Genomic DNA, 14797 nt, shown 5'->3' on the forward strand with positions numbered 1-14797 from the left:
CCTCACCCATCTTGCCTCTCTAATGTCCTGGGACCAACATGGCTACAACTACTCTCTGAACCACATGTGCACTTAGTTGCACGGCCCTATGTGCAGCAATGCTGTGCAGGTGTTTAACTGCTACCATGCCTTAGCAGCTGCATTTCTGGGGTAGGTAAACATCATTCATCAGATACACCAGCCATCCATTTCTCAGGAGTGCAGCGCCCAAGAGCTCAAACAGAGGGTAGTTCAGGGACCATTCTTCATAAAGATGGGAAAATATCACAGGCCACAATTTTGTCACAGAAACTACAATTTCCAACACTCACTATAACATTTCCACAATGCCACTCACTGAAATGTGGCCGGCTGTCTCCTCATCTGTGACCTGGGGCATGCAGGGGAGCAGAGGTGGAGAAAGAGGACTGGATCAAGACAGAAGAGACCCAGCCCCACCAGTCTCTGAGCAGGGGCCAGCCCCCATACTAGAGACGCAGGGGGTCCCCAGATCCCATTGGAGGATAAAGCTGCCAAGGCGAGCTTAGGACCCCCGCCCCAAGGGCAGCGTACGGGGCGGGGAAGTGACTGCCCCGGCTTTAACAACGGTGGCCTCGGCCTTCGAGCCCCAGCCCCCTCCAGCCCCTTACCCTCCTTGTCCTGGATCTTGGCCTTGACATTCTCGATGGTGTCGCTGGGCTCCACCTCCAAGGTGATGGTTTTGCCCGTCAGGGTTTTCACGAAGATCTGCATCGTGGCGCGCGCGTGTCCCCTGCACGAGCCAACACCCGGTCAGCGCCGGCCCCGCGTGGCGAGCCAGGCAACGGCCCCGCCCCCACTGAGCGGTTACCCAGCCGGGGGGGGGGGGGCAGCCCCGAGCCCCTCCCAGCCAGGCAGAGTCTGGGCCCGCCCCCGCCTCTCAATCCGGCCGGCCCCACGGCCCTCCCCCCACCTCCCCAAGGATCCCCAGCTCCCCTCCCCCCCCACCGCCCGCGGGCCCCTCAGCTCCGCCCCCAGGTCCTCCCCCCCCTCCGCCAGCCCGGACCGGTCCCGCCCGGCGCTCCCCCCAGCTCCCCTCCCCCCAACCCCCCTGCCCCCACCGCCCCCAGCCCGGCCCCGCCCGACGCTCCCCCCCACTGCCACCCCGGACCCCCAGCTCCCCTCCCCCCACCGCCCCCGCCCGGCGCTCACCCAGCCGCCTCGCCAGACAGGAGAGAGAGAGAGAGGGCCCGCCGGAACCGGAAACAGCCCAGCGCACGCGGGCGTTACGTCAGACGTGCCGCGCACGCAGCATTATAATGGTGGCCCCGCCCACCTCGTGCCGCGCGTCACAACCAAGGCCCCGCCCGCCGCGTTCAACTCCGCCCCCGTCAGCTCCCGGCCGGAGAGGCCCTCGGGGGGCGGAGTCAGCGCGGCGGCGGCGGCGGCTGGTCCGCGCATGGGGCTGTGCGCGGGGTCCGGGGTCCTGCCCCCGGCAGGGGGAGTTTGTTTGTAGGGGTCAGGCACACCTAGGTGTGCAAGCGCCGCTCACGCCTACGTGGACACGTGCATGCACCCCTGTACGTGGACACGTGCACACCCTGGGCGTTCGCCCGTGCGTGCACCCCCGTACGTGGACACGCCCTGGGCATTCACCCATGCACCCACCCCCGTACGTGGACACGTGCACACCCTCTGCATTCGCCCGTTCACCCACCCACGTATGTGGACACACCCTGGGCATTCACCCATGCACCCACCCCCGTACGTGGACACGCCCTGGGCATTCACCCATGCACCCACCCACGTACGTGGACACGTTCACACCCTCGGCATTCGCCCGCGCACGCACCCCCGTACGTGGACACACCCTCTGCGTTCGCCCGTGCATGCACCCCCGTACGTGGACACGCCCTGGGCATTCACCCATGCACCCACCCACGTACGTGGACACACCCTGGGCATTCACCCATGCACCCACCCATGTACGTGGACACGTGCACACCCTCTGCATTCGCCCGTTCACCCACCCACGTATGTGGACACACCCTGGGCGTTCGCCCGTGCATGCACCCCCGTACGTGGACACACGCTGGGCATTCACCCATGCACCCACCCCCGTACGTGGACACGTGCACACCCTCTGCATTCGCCCGTTCACCCACCCACGTATGTGGACACACCCTGGGCGTTCGCCCGTGCATGCACCCCCGTACGTGGACACACCCTGGGCATTCACCCATGCACCCACCCCCGTACGTGGACACACCCTGGGCATTCACCCATGCACCCACCCCCGTACGTGGACACGTGCACACCCTCTGCATTCGCCCGTTCACCCACCCACGTATGTGGACACACCCTGGGCGTTCGCCCGTGCATGCACCCCCGTACGTGGACACACCCTGGGCATTCACCCATGCACCCACCCCCGTACGTGGACACGTGCACACCCTCTGCATTCGCCCGTTCACCCACCCACATATGTGGACACACCCTGGGCGTTCGCCCGTGCATGCACCCCCGTACGTGGACACACCCTGGGCATTCACCCATGCACCCACCCCCGTACGTGGACACACCCTGGGCATTCACCCATGCACCCACCCCCGTACGTGGACACGTGCACACCCTGGGCGTTTGCCCGCGCACGCACCCCCGTACGTGGACACACCCTCTGCGTTCGCCCGTGCACCCACCCACGTACGTGGACACACCCTGGGCATTCACCCATGCACCCAGCCACGTACGTGGACACGTTCACACCCTCGGCATTCGCCCGTGCACCCACCCACGTACGTGGACACACCCTGGGCATTCACCCATGCACCCACCCCCGTACGTGGACACGTGCACACCCTGGGCGTTCGCCCGCACACCCACCCACGTACGAGGACACGTGCACACCCTGGGCGTTCGCCTGTGCACACACCCACGTACGTGGACACATGCACACCCTAGGCGTTCGCCCGTGCACACACCCACGTATGTGGACACACCCTCTGCGTTCGCCCATGCACCCAGCCACGTACGTGGACACGTGCACACCCTGGGCGTTTGCCCGTGTACGCACCCACTTATGTGGACACACCCTGGGCATTCACCCATGCACGCACCCCCGTACGTGGACACATGCACACCCTCTGCATTCGCCCGTGGACACGTGCACACCCTGGGCGTTCGCCCGTGCACACACCCACGCACGTGGACACGTGCACACCCTGAGCGTTCGCCCGTGCACCCAGCCACGTACGTGGACACACCCTCTGCATTCGCCCACGCACCCAGCCACGTACGTGGACACGTGCACACCCTGGGCGTTCACCCGCGCACCCACCCACGTATGTGGACACGTGCACACCCTGGGCGTTCGCCCACGCACCCACCCACGCACGTGGACACGTGCACACCCTGGGCGTTCGCCTGCGCACCCACCCACGTATGTGGACACGTGCACACCCTGGGCGTTCGCCCGCGCACCCACCCACGTACGAGGACACGTGCACACCCTGTGCGTTCGCCTATGCACGCACACACATATGTGGACACATGCACACCCTGTGCGTTCGCCCGTGCAGGCACACATGCACGGGGCCTGACGAAATGAATCCCAGAATACTCCAGGAGCTGACAGAGGGGATAGCTGAGCCATTAGCGATTATCTTTGATAAGTCATGGAAGACAGGAGAGATTCCAGAAGACTGGAAAGGGGCAAATCTAGTGCCCATCTCTAAAAAGGGAAATAAGGACAACCCAGGGAATTTCAGACCAGTCTGCTTAACTTCTGTACCCAGAAAGATAATGAAACAAATGCTTAAGGAATCAATTTGCAAACATCTAGACAATAAAGTGATCAGTAACAGTCAGCATGGATTTGTCAAAACTAAATCATGTCAAACCAACCTGATAGCTTTTTTTGACAGGGTAACAAGCCTTGTGGAGGGGCGCACACACAGGGCGGGGAAGCAGTAGATGTGGTATATCATTACTTTAGTAAGTTTTTAGTACTGTCTCGCATGACCGTCTCATAAACAAAATAGGGAAATGCAACCTAGATGGAGCTACTGTAGGGTGGATGCAAAACTGGTTGGAAAACGTTCCCAGACAGTAGTTATCAGTGGATCACAGTCACGCTGGAAGGGCATAACAAGTGGAGACCCACAGGGATCAGTTCTGGGTCCGGTTCTGTTCAATATCATAGACTCATAGAAATTAAGGTCAGAAGGGACCATTATGATCATCTAATCTAACCTCCTGCACAACGCAGGCCACCAAATGTCACCCACCCACTCCTGCAATAAACCTCTCACCTATGTCTGAGCTATTGAAGTCCTCAAATCATGGTTTAAAGACTTCAAGGTGTAGAGATCCTCCAGCAAGTGACCCGGGCCCTATGCTGCAGTGGAAGGCAAGGGTCGCTGAGGTGGGTTTCCCCCAGACAGCGTAAACAGTCAGCGTGCAGATCACTTACGGGCACAGGCAGTTTATAAGCATTGCGCGACTTAAAGTCCGGGTCAATGATTTAGATAATAGCATACAGAGTACACTTTTGTGAACAATACCAAGATGGGAGGGATTGCAAGGGCTTTGGATAATCAGATCAATTTGAATTATAATCCTGAAAACCTGGAGAAATGGTCTGAAGTAAATAGGATGAAATTCAATAAGGACAAATGCAAAATATTCCACTTAGGAAGGAATAAGCAACTGTACACACACAAAATGAGAAACGACTGCATAGGAAGGAGTACTGCAGAAAGGGATCGGGGGGGGGTCATACTGGACCACAAGCTAAATATAAGTCAACAGTGTAACGCTGTTGAAAAAAAAGCGATCATTCTGGGATGTATTAGTAGGAGTATTGTAAGCAAGACATGAGAAGTAATTCTTTCACTCTACTCCATGCTGATTAGGCCTCAACTGGAGTATTGAGTCCAATTCTGGGTGCCACATTTCAGGAAGGATGTGGACAAATTGGAGTGTCCAGAGAAGAGCAACAAAAATGATTAAAGGTCTAGAAAACATGACCTATGAGGGAAGATTGAAAAAATTGGGTTTGTTTAGTCTGGAAAAGAGAAGGCTGAGAGAGGACATAACAGTTTTCAAGTATATAAAAGGTTGTTACAAGGAGGAAGAAAAATTGTTTTTCTTAAGCTCTGCAATGGGCTAAATTGTAGCTAGGGAGGTTTAGGCTGGACATTAGGAGAAACTTCGTGTCAGGGTGGTTAAGCACTGGAATAAATTTCCCAGAGAGGTGGTGGAATCTCCATCATTGGAGATTTTTAAGAGCAGGATGGACAAAACATTTGTCACGGATGGTCTAGGAGGTAATACTTAGTCCTGCCACAAGTGCACAGGGCTGGACTAGAAAACCTCTTGAGGTCCCTTCAAGTTCTATGATTCTATGTGGATACATGTGTGCCCTGTGCATTCACCCGTCCACATACACATACCCACATGCTACACACACTCACACGGACAGTTCAAAATCCTTTATCAGCATTGTGTACTGTAGAGATGCTGCCAAAAAATGTAAGATACTCGCTCTCAGAGGTAGATAAAATATCTACAGGGCTCTGCTCTGTGTTTGGGGGTTAACACCAGCTGTGCATGAGACATTACATCTCCCCACCCAACACACCAAGCATTTGTCCAGGGCAGAGTTCACAGCATGTTAGGGTTTTATCCCACCTCCATTTATCATTGTTGCTCATTCCCGAAGGAGTGGCAGCAGGTCTGCACGGCTTCTTTCTCCCAGCATTAAACAACTTTCCTTTCTCATTTAAGGGAAAGCCTTTAATCAGTTCTGCTAACTTCTGGAAGTAACTTTCTTAGTATACATTGTTCACATGCTGTGTGCAGGTCCCAGCTTTATAGGAATTAATGCTTTATAAATGTATGTTGCACCAACATTAAAAATAAAAAGCTTTAGTTTAAAGTGCTACCCCAATTCCTTTGGTGAAGTGACAGTTTCCACCAACATGGCCACTTTTCTGTATTTGGGTATAAAATCCAGGGCTGAGGTTGTGATCCATGTGCAGGATCCTCATTTGCCTAAGCAATTTATACTGTTACGCTACAGCTAATTTAGTGGTGCTACTGGCCTCTGCTATTAAAATATTTTGAATTGGGAGTAAAGGCAGATTCATAAAGCACTGACCTGCTTCCCTCAGTTGCTCTCAGAGTCTGGCCTTTGCTTTGTGCAGCAAAGCTCACCAATTCCGTTTCTATTTTCATTTAATTCACACTCTTAATCATGGTGCAGTGATCACATCTCTATAATTACGACCACTCCTATGTCCCTTATGTGATAGCCACTACAGCTATCAGAGAAACCAAACTTCACCTCTCATGACCGGAAGTTACAGCGTACATGCACAAATTCCACCTAATAAAGAAGAAACATGAAGTGTTTTGGATGGATGTTTTATTGATGAATTCTCTATTGGTTATTTTCTCCTAGCATTTGTAAACATGTAATACAAAAATATTTTCTTTTCACTATAATATTTCTGGAGATATGCTGATCACAACCACTGAGGATTAGAGGGCAACTTTCCCCTCTCTCTTAGGTTGACGACAGGTTTAGTTATTTCCATCCTGGCTCTCAGTAATACATTAACACAGACATTGGCAAAGTCAAAGGTGAAAACAGACAAAAAGCAGACATTTCGGTACAGGGTCTTTATCACTGTTTGAAAAATGAAAGGTTTTACCCAAAGAAACTACCTGATAATTTAACATATGATGAACACTATAGAGAGCAAGGTACAGCCATAGCAGTTGTCAAACTGTTCCAGTCAAAGGTCTCCATTAAGCAATGGAAGTGCGGTTATGAAAGATTCCCTCCTGAAAATCCGAGCTGTGGCACAGAACAGCTGCGCACTTAAGAAAAGAGGACTTCAGGTTTTTGCTACCGTGTGGGAAAAGATGTTCTGTAGGTGCTAGAGAAATCATTAGTATATATTAATTAGCTACATGGCCCTGTAGTGCAGGCAGGCCTCTCAGAAGGCAGAGAAGATCACAAAAAGCAAGCTACAGTTGCTTTGCAAGTACAAGATCCTGCGAGCCACAGCTGAGAGAGATTAGTACCACGCCGGTAAGGAGGCTATAGTTTGGGTTTGCATGCACTGTAAATTACAGAGCCTCAAGATTTCTGCGTAAAACCAAGTAAATTATTTAAGAAAAGTATAAAGAAAAGCAGTTAGAGTACTCTTCTGAGAAGATCTCTATTTGTCCAGAAACTAATGTTCAAAGCTAACCTTTGGGTTTACTGCTCCCCCCTGCACACAAACAAGAACAGAGAAGAGACATTTCAATCCATACATTTTGCATGTTTGCCATACCCAGACTCGATGTTTGCATTATGATGGCAGTTTTGAATACCATGTGATGGGCCCCTCTCCACTCAGCCTTCACTTTCCCTCTCCCCACAAAAAAAGTAAATGGCTAAGAAAACACAGAAATATAAATACAGGACAGGAAGTTCTCTGGTTGCGCTCCACAGTCCATGCAGCTGATTCAGCTGATGCCTTAGTTTTTAGTATGTGTTAGTCCAGCTCATTGGCCATTTCATCATCTGTTAGGCTCTGTCCATTAACAGCTGGAGAATCATACCGGCCTTGTGATAAATCCTCAAAATCCTGACTCATGGTTGGAGAAATAATGTCAGGGCTTGTGTCACAAGAGCCCGTACTCTGCTCAGAGGTAGGAATTGTGGTCGCTGTGCTTTTTGGAATAGGGTCAAAATCATCGTCATCTTCTAGAATTGGAGATTCATGAATATCTGAAAGGAGAGAGACACAATTGTTACCTCAGCAGTTTATTCCATCTGCATAAAGATGACAGGACTCCAGGTATCTTTGCCACACATGCTACTCCAGCTACCCAGAGTAAAGACGACATGGTACAGGTATCGGCAAGAGGAAACAGATGACTGAAGAAGGAATCCTCAAACATCACCAAAATGGACTGAGGAAGGACTCGAGGGTGTTCAAACTTACAATTTCTATTTCAAAAATCTTTGGCTGCTCATTATTGTAGTAACAAAAAACCTGCCAGCTCTTTTGCTGTGATGTGCACTCAACTTGGCAGCTAGTTGCAGCTTTGTACCCTACACCCAGCCACCTTTCACTGGGTAACACAGAGGTGTTTAAAAAAAAAATCTCGCGAGAGAATCCCCACTGCAAGCTGCCTGCCCCAAACACACATTTCTCTTTAGCTTCGGATGCACTGGGACTCTAGAGTAACCGGTGCTGTATTACCAAGAAGTACTGATTTATCAGAGTGGAAGGAAGCCAATATAAAGGCTGTAAATCAGATTGAATAACAAGGAGACACTCACTGCTGAACGCTTCTGGGTACTGTTTGGCCAGCTTCCCTTTTAGGGTCCTGTAAGGGGGCAGGAGGGAGAAGAAAAAGAGAGCTGAGTTTTAACAAAGTACATAAATATATCTACCAACCCACTGCCCCTCTCCCCTCCAACAAAAGAGGGGCCAAGCATTCAGCAGAACAAGCTTTGTTGCAGGAACCGTTTAAGCAGATTAAGATAAAATGCCCTTGCACTGCACATTCATGCTGTTGCAGGAACAGAAATCCCAGACCCTCCTGAGCTCCAGACCCTGCTGAACAAAGGGTAGATGTGAGGCGTGACGTGTCACGTCCTGACCACTTCTCATCTTGCCAGATGTTCCTTCAAGGGACATTTCCCTTCAAGCACTTTATTAAACCCTGTAGCAAGCAGGGAGCCTGAGGTCCCTTCCCACCCTGGAAATGGGGCACTGCAGCGTTGAGAAGTGTCACGCGCCCCAACCAAGGAGCAGCAGCTCCAGGGTCCCTGATTGCTCCAGCAGCCTCCCGGTCTCTTCATGGACTGTCTGCTTGCTGCACCTCCCCACCACAGGGCAGGAGCACCTATTGTTGCTCTCCATGCACTGAGAAGTAAAGGGGCCAAAACACCCCCCTTGCCCCAGAGCTTTGGAATAAAGTAATTCACTGTAAATCAACAAATACTCTACTGCTTTGCAGACTCTTGACAGTCTCATGACTTTACCTCCACCTTAGCAAAGACAAGGCTGTCCCCAAAATTGAAATCAGAAGTTTTTAAATAATATGTAATCCTTCTCTACCACATTTCACCCAAGAATAGCATATCCCTTTGCAAGCATTAAGCCTCACAAGCCCTCTGTGAGGTGGGTCTGCATTTTCCCCATTTTGCAGAGGCATGGAGAGGTGAAGTAACTTGATCAGAGTCACACGGTCAGTGGCAGAGCTAGGACTGGAAGCCAGGAGCCTGACACCCAATGTACTATGGCAAACACCACATCTCTCCTCCTTCCCATGTTGGTTTGTTTTGCAGAGTAAAAGCAAGCTATGCCTTTTATTCACTCCCCTTCTGAGTTTGTTAGTCACCATTCTGTCGTTTTCTGACCCTCCTGGGGTGCTGTACAGAGGTCACTGTGACTCAGTGACCTTGCCTGGGACAGGGAAAGCAGGGCAGGACACCCTCTGAATCCACTCAGGGCCCTTCCTCTATCATCCAACAGGAGGCACTATAGAAAGATGCCGCATCCCAGACCCTGAATCCAGAGCCCACCTGATTCTTCGGAAAATACTATCTAGATCTTTCTTCATTTCCACCAGCGTCCTAGTGTGATGCAGGAACCTCTCATTCATCTGCTGCATGCGTACATTGGATAGATTATTAAAGTTGAGCAACATCTCGTTGGTTTTCTCAAATCTATCGAGCCTAGAGCAAGGAAGAGACATGGGGAATTTGTCCATGAGTTTCCAAAAATAAAGCACACCAGGTAAGACTTTCACAATTATCTCAAAACATGCACAAACCCCACAAAAGTCAGAAAGAAAATTATATCCTTCTTTCCCCCTCCTCGAAAAGCTTTTGAAGTGATTAAAGCCCCAGTCCTGCCCAGAGAACTCTGCATGCAAAATTCCACCCTGGGCAAAACCCTAGTGAAATCAATCAGAGTCTAATTGACTATTTCTACTGACAGGAAATTTGTCAGAAAATTTGGGGGTTGAGGGAAGAATTCAAAATAAGTGAATTGAGGAGTTTAAAGCAGCAGCAAAAAGGGAGAACAGACGTGAAGATCAGCTAAGACGTGATGGATGGACTTTTCTTAATATTTAAAATTTGTTTAAAAAAGGAAATGAATTCAGCACTGAGGATGGTGCTGACTTGACTGCCCTGCAAACTAAAGGCCTCTGTTTATTCCCAGAATTGACAAAGTACCAGCAATCGAGGAAGTTTGCATTAGCACAAAGCAGCTCACCCATGCCCTGGAAAGATCAGCTCTTTCAGTCTTTGACCTCTCAGCTAGGACAGCCTACAAGTGGCAAATGTAACCCTCTCTTCGGCAGCCCAGACACATGCCCACTAGGAATTTAACTAAGACCTTGCAACTCATTTTAACAGGCACTGAACAGAACAGCTGTCAGTTAGTTACTGGCAACCTAGGACAGCTTTGAAATCGTGACCAGGGGTTTTGTATCACATTCTAACCCCACCGAGTCATCCAGTTTCTCTGAATTACTAGCAATTAGAAGGATATTTGTATATTTATTGAACAGAACAGCAGGGTATTTTGGCTGATAAGATTCCACTTGACTCACATATTCTTCTGAGCCAAAATGATGGCGTTCACGTCTTCGGAGTTCACCATACTTAGCACCCTGCTGCAAAACACACCAGAGGCTGTGGGCTCCATTTTACTGTACACTGTAGCCTGCAGGAAGGGAATAGAGATACAGAGAGGAAGTTCATAGGGCTGCTCATAAAAACACAAAGCAGCTTCCTTCACCGGCCCTAGCAACAATTAACAGCACCAGACGCCCTCAAACTGTTTTTCACAACAGTCAGATCCTTGAGGAAGGAAGACAGCAGAATCCCTCCCGGACCAGCCACGCCTTCGCTGCTACCTTACACAGGACCAGAACTGCAGCCATGAGACCAAAGCCGCGCGCTGTAACTGCGGCCCCTGCAGCCCCTCACCCTCTCCCAGAGGGCAAGATCTAGTCCCGCTACAGAGACGCCCAGCCAAAGCCACACACCTAGACGGCTCATGGGATACAGTACGGCCCCGCCGACCCCAGGAAGGAAACTTGGACCCTTTAGAGATGTGGCCGGCTAAAGGGGCTCATGCCTGGCTGGAGACCCTTCCAGCCCCTTGTATGGGGACCACCCCAACTCCGACACCCCTCGAGCCCTTTCCCCAGGGGCCTCAGCTGTCCCCACTGAACGCAGACCCCCACGGGGTGGCGACACCCTGTAACGCTTCTCCCTGCAGGACCCCGCCCCTAGGGAACCCCGGGCCCCTCCATAACCCCTCTCCCTATAGGGCCCCCGGCCCCCCACCGGATGGGGGACCCCCCGGCCCCTGCCCTGCTGGATAGGGACAGCTCATGACCCCGCCTCGCATGGAATCACCGCCCCGCATTGGATGGAGACCCCCCAAAGCCCCGCCCCATGGGAGCCGGGGCGCCCCATGGGAGCCGGGGCGCCCCACTGGCGCGGGGCCCCCCCGACTCCCCAGCCGGAGGCCGCGCACCTGGACGGGCCGCTCCCCCCGCCCAGCCTGGGGCCGCCGCCTTCACATAACGGACGCGGCGCCCCGGCCAGGGGGCTCCGTGGGGCAGCGGGGCCGGGGCCGGGGCCGGGGCAAGCGCGGGCCGGCGGCGGCTCGTGGGGTCCCCGGGCTGGAGCCTCACTTCCGGGATGGAGGTCACGCGCACGACGTGACCGGCGCGTCAGGACGTACATGTGCGTGAGGTCCCGCCAGGAGTCCCCGCCCCTGCCCCCCTGGGGGGAGCCCGCCACCACTTGCCCCCCCAGTGTCCCAAGGGAAACCCCCTACAGCTCCCCCTCCCCCTCCGTGCTCTATGGGGGAGCCCCCCTACAGCTCCCCCTCCCCCTCCGTGCTCTATGGGGGAGCCCCCCCACAACATCCCTCCCCCTCAGCTCCCCTCCCCCTCAGCGCTCTATGGGGGAGCCCCCCCACAACCCCACTCCCCCTCAGTGTCCCAAGGGAAACCCCCTACAGCTCCCCCTCCCCCTCCGTGCTCTATGGGGGAGCCCCCCACAACATCCCTCCCCCTCAGCTCCCCTCCCCCTCAGCGCTCTATGGGGGAGCCCCCCACAACACCACTTGCCCCCCCAGTGTCCCAAGGGGAACCCCCTACAGCTCCCCCTCCCCCTCAGTGCTCTATGGGGGAGCCCCCCACAACATCCCTCCCCCTCAGCTCCCCTCCCCCTCAGTGCTCTATGGGGGAGCCCCCCACAACATCCCTCCCGCTCAGCTCCCCTCCCCCTCAGTGCTCTATGGGGGAGCCCCCCCACAACATCCCTCCCCCTCAGCGCTCTATGGGGGAGCCCCCCCACAACCCCACTCCCCCCCAGTGTCCCAAGGGGAACCCCCTACAGCTCCCCCTCCCCCTCAGTGCTCTGTGGGGGAGCCCGCCACAACACCCCACCCCCTCAGCTCCCCTCCCCCCTCAGTGCTCTATGGGGGAGCCCCCCCACAACATCCCTCCCCCTCAGCTCCCCTCCCCCTCAGTGCTCTATGGGGGAGCCCCCCCACAACATCCCTCCCCCTCAGCTCTCCTCCCCCTCCGTGCTCTATGGGGGAGCCCCCCTACAGCTCCCCCTCCCCCTCAGTGCTCTGTGGGGGAGCCCGCCACAACACCCCACCCCCTCAGCTCCCCTCCCCCTCAGTGCTCTATGGGGGAGTCCCCCCACAACCCCACTCCCCCTCAGTGTCCCAAGGGAAACCCCCTACAGCTCCCCCTCCCCCTCTGTGCTCTGTGGGGGAGCCCCCCCACAACCCCGCTCCCCCTCAGTGTCCCAAGGGAAACCCCCTACAGCTCCCCCTCCCCCTCCGTGCTCTATGGGGGAGCCCCCCACAACATCCCTCCCCCTCAGCTCCCCTCCCCCCCTCAGTGCTGTATGGGGGAGCCCCCCTACAGCTCCCCCTCCCCTTCATTGCTCTGTGGGGGAGCCCGCCACAACACCCCACCCCCTCAGCTCCCCTCCCCCCTCAGTGCTCTATGGGTGAGCCCCCCCACAACCCCACTCCCCCTCAGTGTCCCAAGGGAAACCCCCTACAGCTCCCCCTCCCCCTCCGTGCTCTGTGGGGGAGCCCCCCCACAACATCCCTCCCCCTCAGCTCCCCTCCCCCTCAGTGCTCTATGGGGGAGCCCCCCACAACCTCGCTCCCCCTCAGTGTCCCAAGGGAAACCCCCTGCAGCTCCCCCTCCCCCTCAGTGCTCTATGGGGGAGCCCCCCCACAACACCCCTCCCCACCAGTGTCCCAAGGGGAACCCCCTACAACTCCCCCTCCTCCTCCCCCTCAGTGTTCTATGGCAGAGCCCCCCACAATCCCGCTCCCCCTCAGTGTCCCAAGGGGGAGCTCCCTCAGCTCCCCACCCCCTCAGTGTCTGTTTGAGGGGGGGGCTCCCACAGCCGCCCTCTGGGACTCTCTAGGGGGAGGCTCCAACAAAAGTAATACAGTTGTGGGCTTTGATGTGGAGAAGCCAGCTGGGCAGGGGTCATGGGCACTGTGGGGAGTCTGGCAGAGCATGGAAAGTGGCCTTGATGTTGTAGGGACCCTGGCCCAGTGGGTAACAGTTCAAGTTCAACTTCATGTGACCCCTCAGCTATATGGATAACATAAGCGCCCCCTCATCACTAGAGATAAATTTCCTCAGGGATGAGGCTGTAGAAGATTAATGTGACCAGAAGGGCTCTGGGGTAACTACACTGGCAGAGAAATATTTATAAGGTTCTCTGGGAGCAGTACATTTTTGTACATTGCTAGGAAACTAAATCAAAGACAGATTGGCTGAGCAGCGTACAGGTTGAGCCCAGTGGACTGGAATAAAATCAAAGCAACTTTTTCCTACTTCGTATAAGGTCCAGTCAGTGCACAGACTGGTCCAACTTCAAGCTTCTTTGTCAGCACAAATCACCAAGAGAAAAGTTCCCCAAGTCTCGGTGATTCATTTGTCAGAAAAAATACGAGAGCTTGCAGGGCTTTTTCAGGAAAATTATTGCTTCACTTTTTTCTCAGTTTGCAGTAAGCCTCAAAGTTACCGATAAATCAGACAAGGCAGACGTTGCCAGCACAGACAGTCAGACCAGCTGAAATGCTGCTTCCTTTTCCACTTGTCTTCCAGATTTTCTAAAATCAGGGCCTCATTTAGCACTCTTTCCCCTTAATAATCTAAATCAAGAGTCTTTCATTAATAGAAATTCCATCCATCTCACTCACACCAAAAGTGTGTGTGTGTGTGCAACATCACAGACCATAAGAAGGAAAGGAAATTTCATCCTCTTTCACTACTGGCCTGGCAATCTTAAAAACAACTTCAGTTTTAAAAAGTTATGCATCTCTAGGTAGTTTTGCAAGGCCATGTGAATGGATTTCTGAATATGTTCAACATTTCTCCTCAGATTTTGATGTGGATGGTGTCATTTTAAAAGTTTGCATGACTCAGACAGAAAATAAAGAAGAGAAGGTGAGGATGAAGGCCTGCCCATGTCCAGTAAGGTCCCTTTTATATAAAAATATCCATACGAACCAGTGGTGTGTATAGATACATGTATATATATATATGAACCAGTGGTCAAATGACTTGGAAAAAAAATCACAAGGTGGTGATCTGGTGACCTTGGACATACGTCACAAATGGGTGATCTTTTGCCCTCGGAAAAAATCATGTTTCCTTTCTTACAGAAAAATTAAAATACAGCAAGTTCCTGGTTGAAATGTAACCTAGAGGTAAATCAGTAATCTTGCACTGAATATTGCTCCTTTGTGTGTGC

General features: G+C 53.4%; 2 protein-coding genes across 3 annotated transcripts in view; both read right to left on the bottom strand.

The window, feature by feature from the left end:
- The window catches only part of UBA52 (ubiquitin A-52 residue ribosomal protein fusion product 1), a 42188-nt gene that overhangs the window by 3241 nt on the left and 24150 nt on the right, over positions 1-14797 (bottom strand). Inside the window, exons 1-2 of one of the 2 annotated variants that reach the window (XM_073324046.1) lie at positions 1171-1277; positions 630-751 (exon numbers count right to left, since the gene is read on the bottom strand). In XM_073324046.1, coding sequence (XP_073180147.1) covers positions 630-732 — 103 coding nt within the window. In that variant the 5' untranslated portion in view covers positions 733-751; positions 1171-1277. Of the gene's footprint in view, positions 1-629; positions 752-1170; positions 1278-14797 lie in introns of those variants that run through there. The other variant, XM_073324047.1, reaches the window with a different exon arrangement.
- KXD1 (KxDL motif containing 1) lies at positions 6369-11657 on the bottom strand. Its single transcript, XM_073324066.1, has 5 exons — positions 11526-11657; positions 10591-10703; positions 9554-9706; positions 8303-8349; positions 6369-7744 (listed from the first exon to the last, which is right to left on the bottom strand). The coding sequence occupies exons 2-5, from the start codon at positions 10683-10685 to the stop codon at positions 7509-7511; spliced, it is 531 nt and encodes a 176-aa protein (XP_073180167.1). The 5' UTR covers positions 10686-10703; positions 11526-11657; the 3' UTR covers positions 6369-7508.

The sequence above is a fragment of the Lepidochelys kempii genome, chromosome 25 (assembly GCF_965140265.1).
Source record: "Lepidochelys kempii isolate rLepKem1 chromosome 25, rLepKem1.hap2, whole genome shotgun sequence".
Classification (NCBI taxonomy): domain Eukaryota; kingdom Metazoa; phylum Chordata; order Testudines; family Cheloniidae; genus Lepidochelys; species Lepidochelys kempii.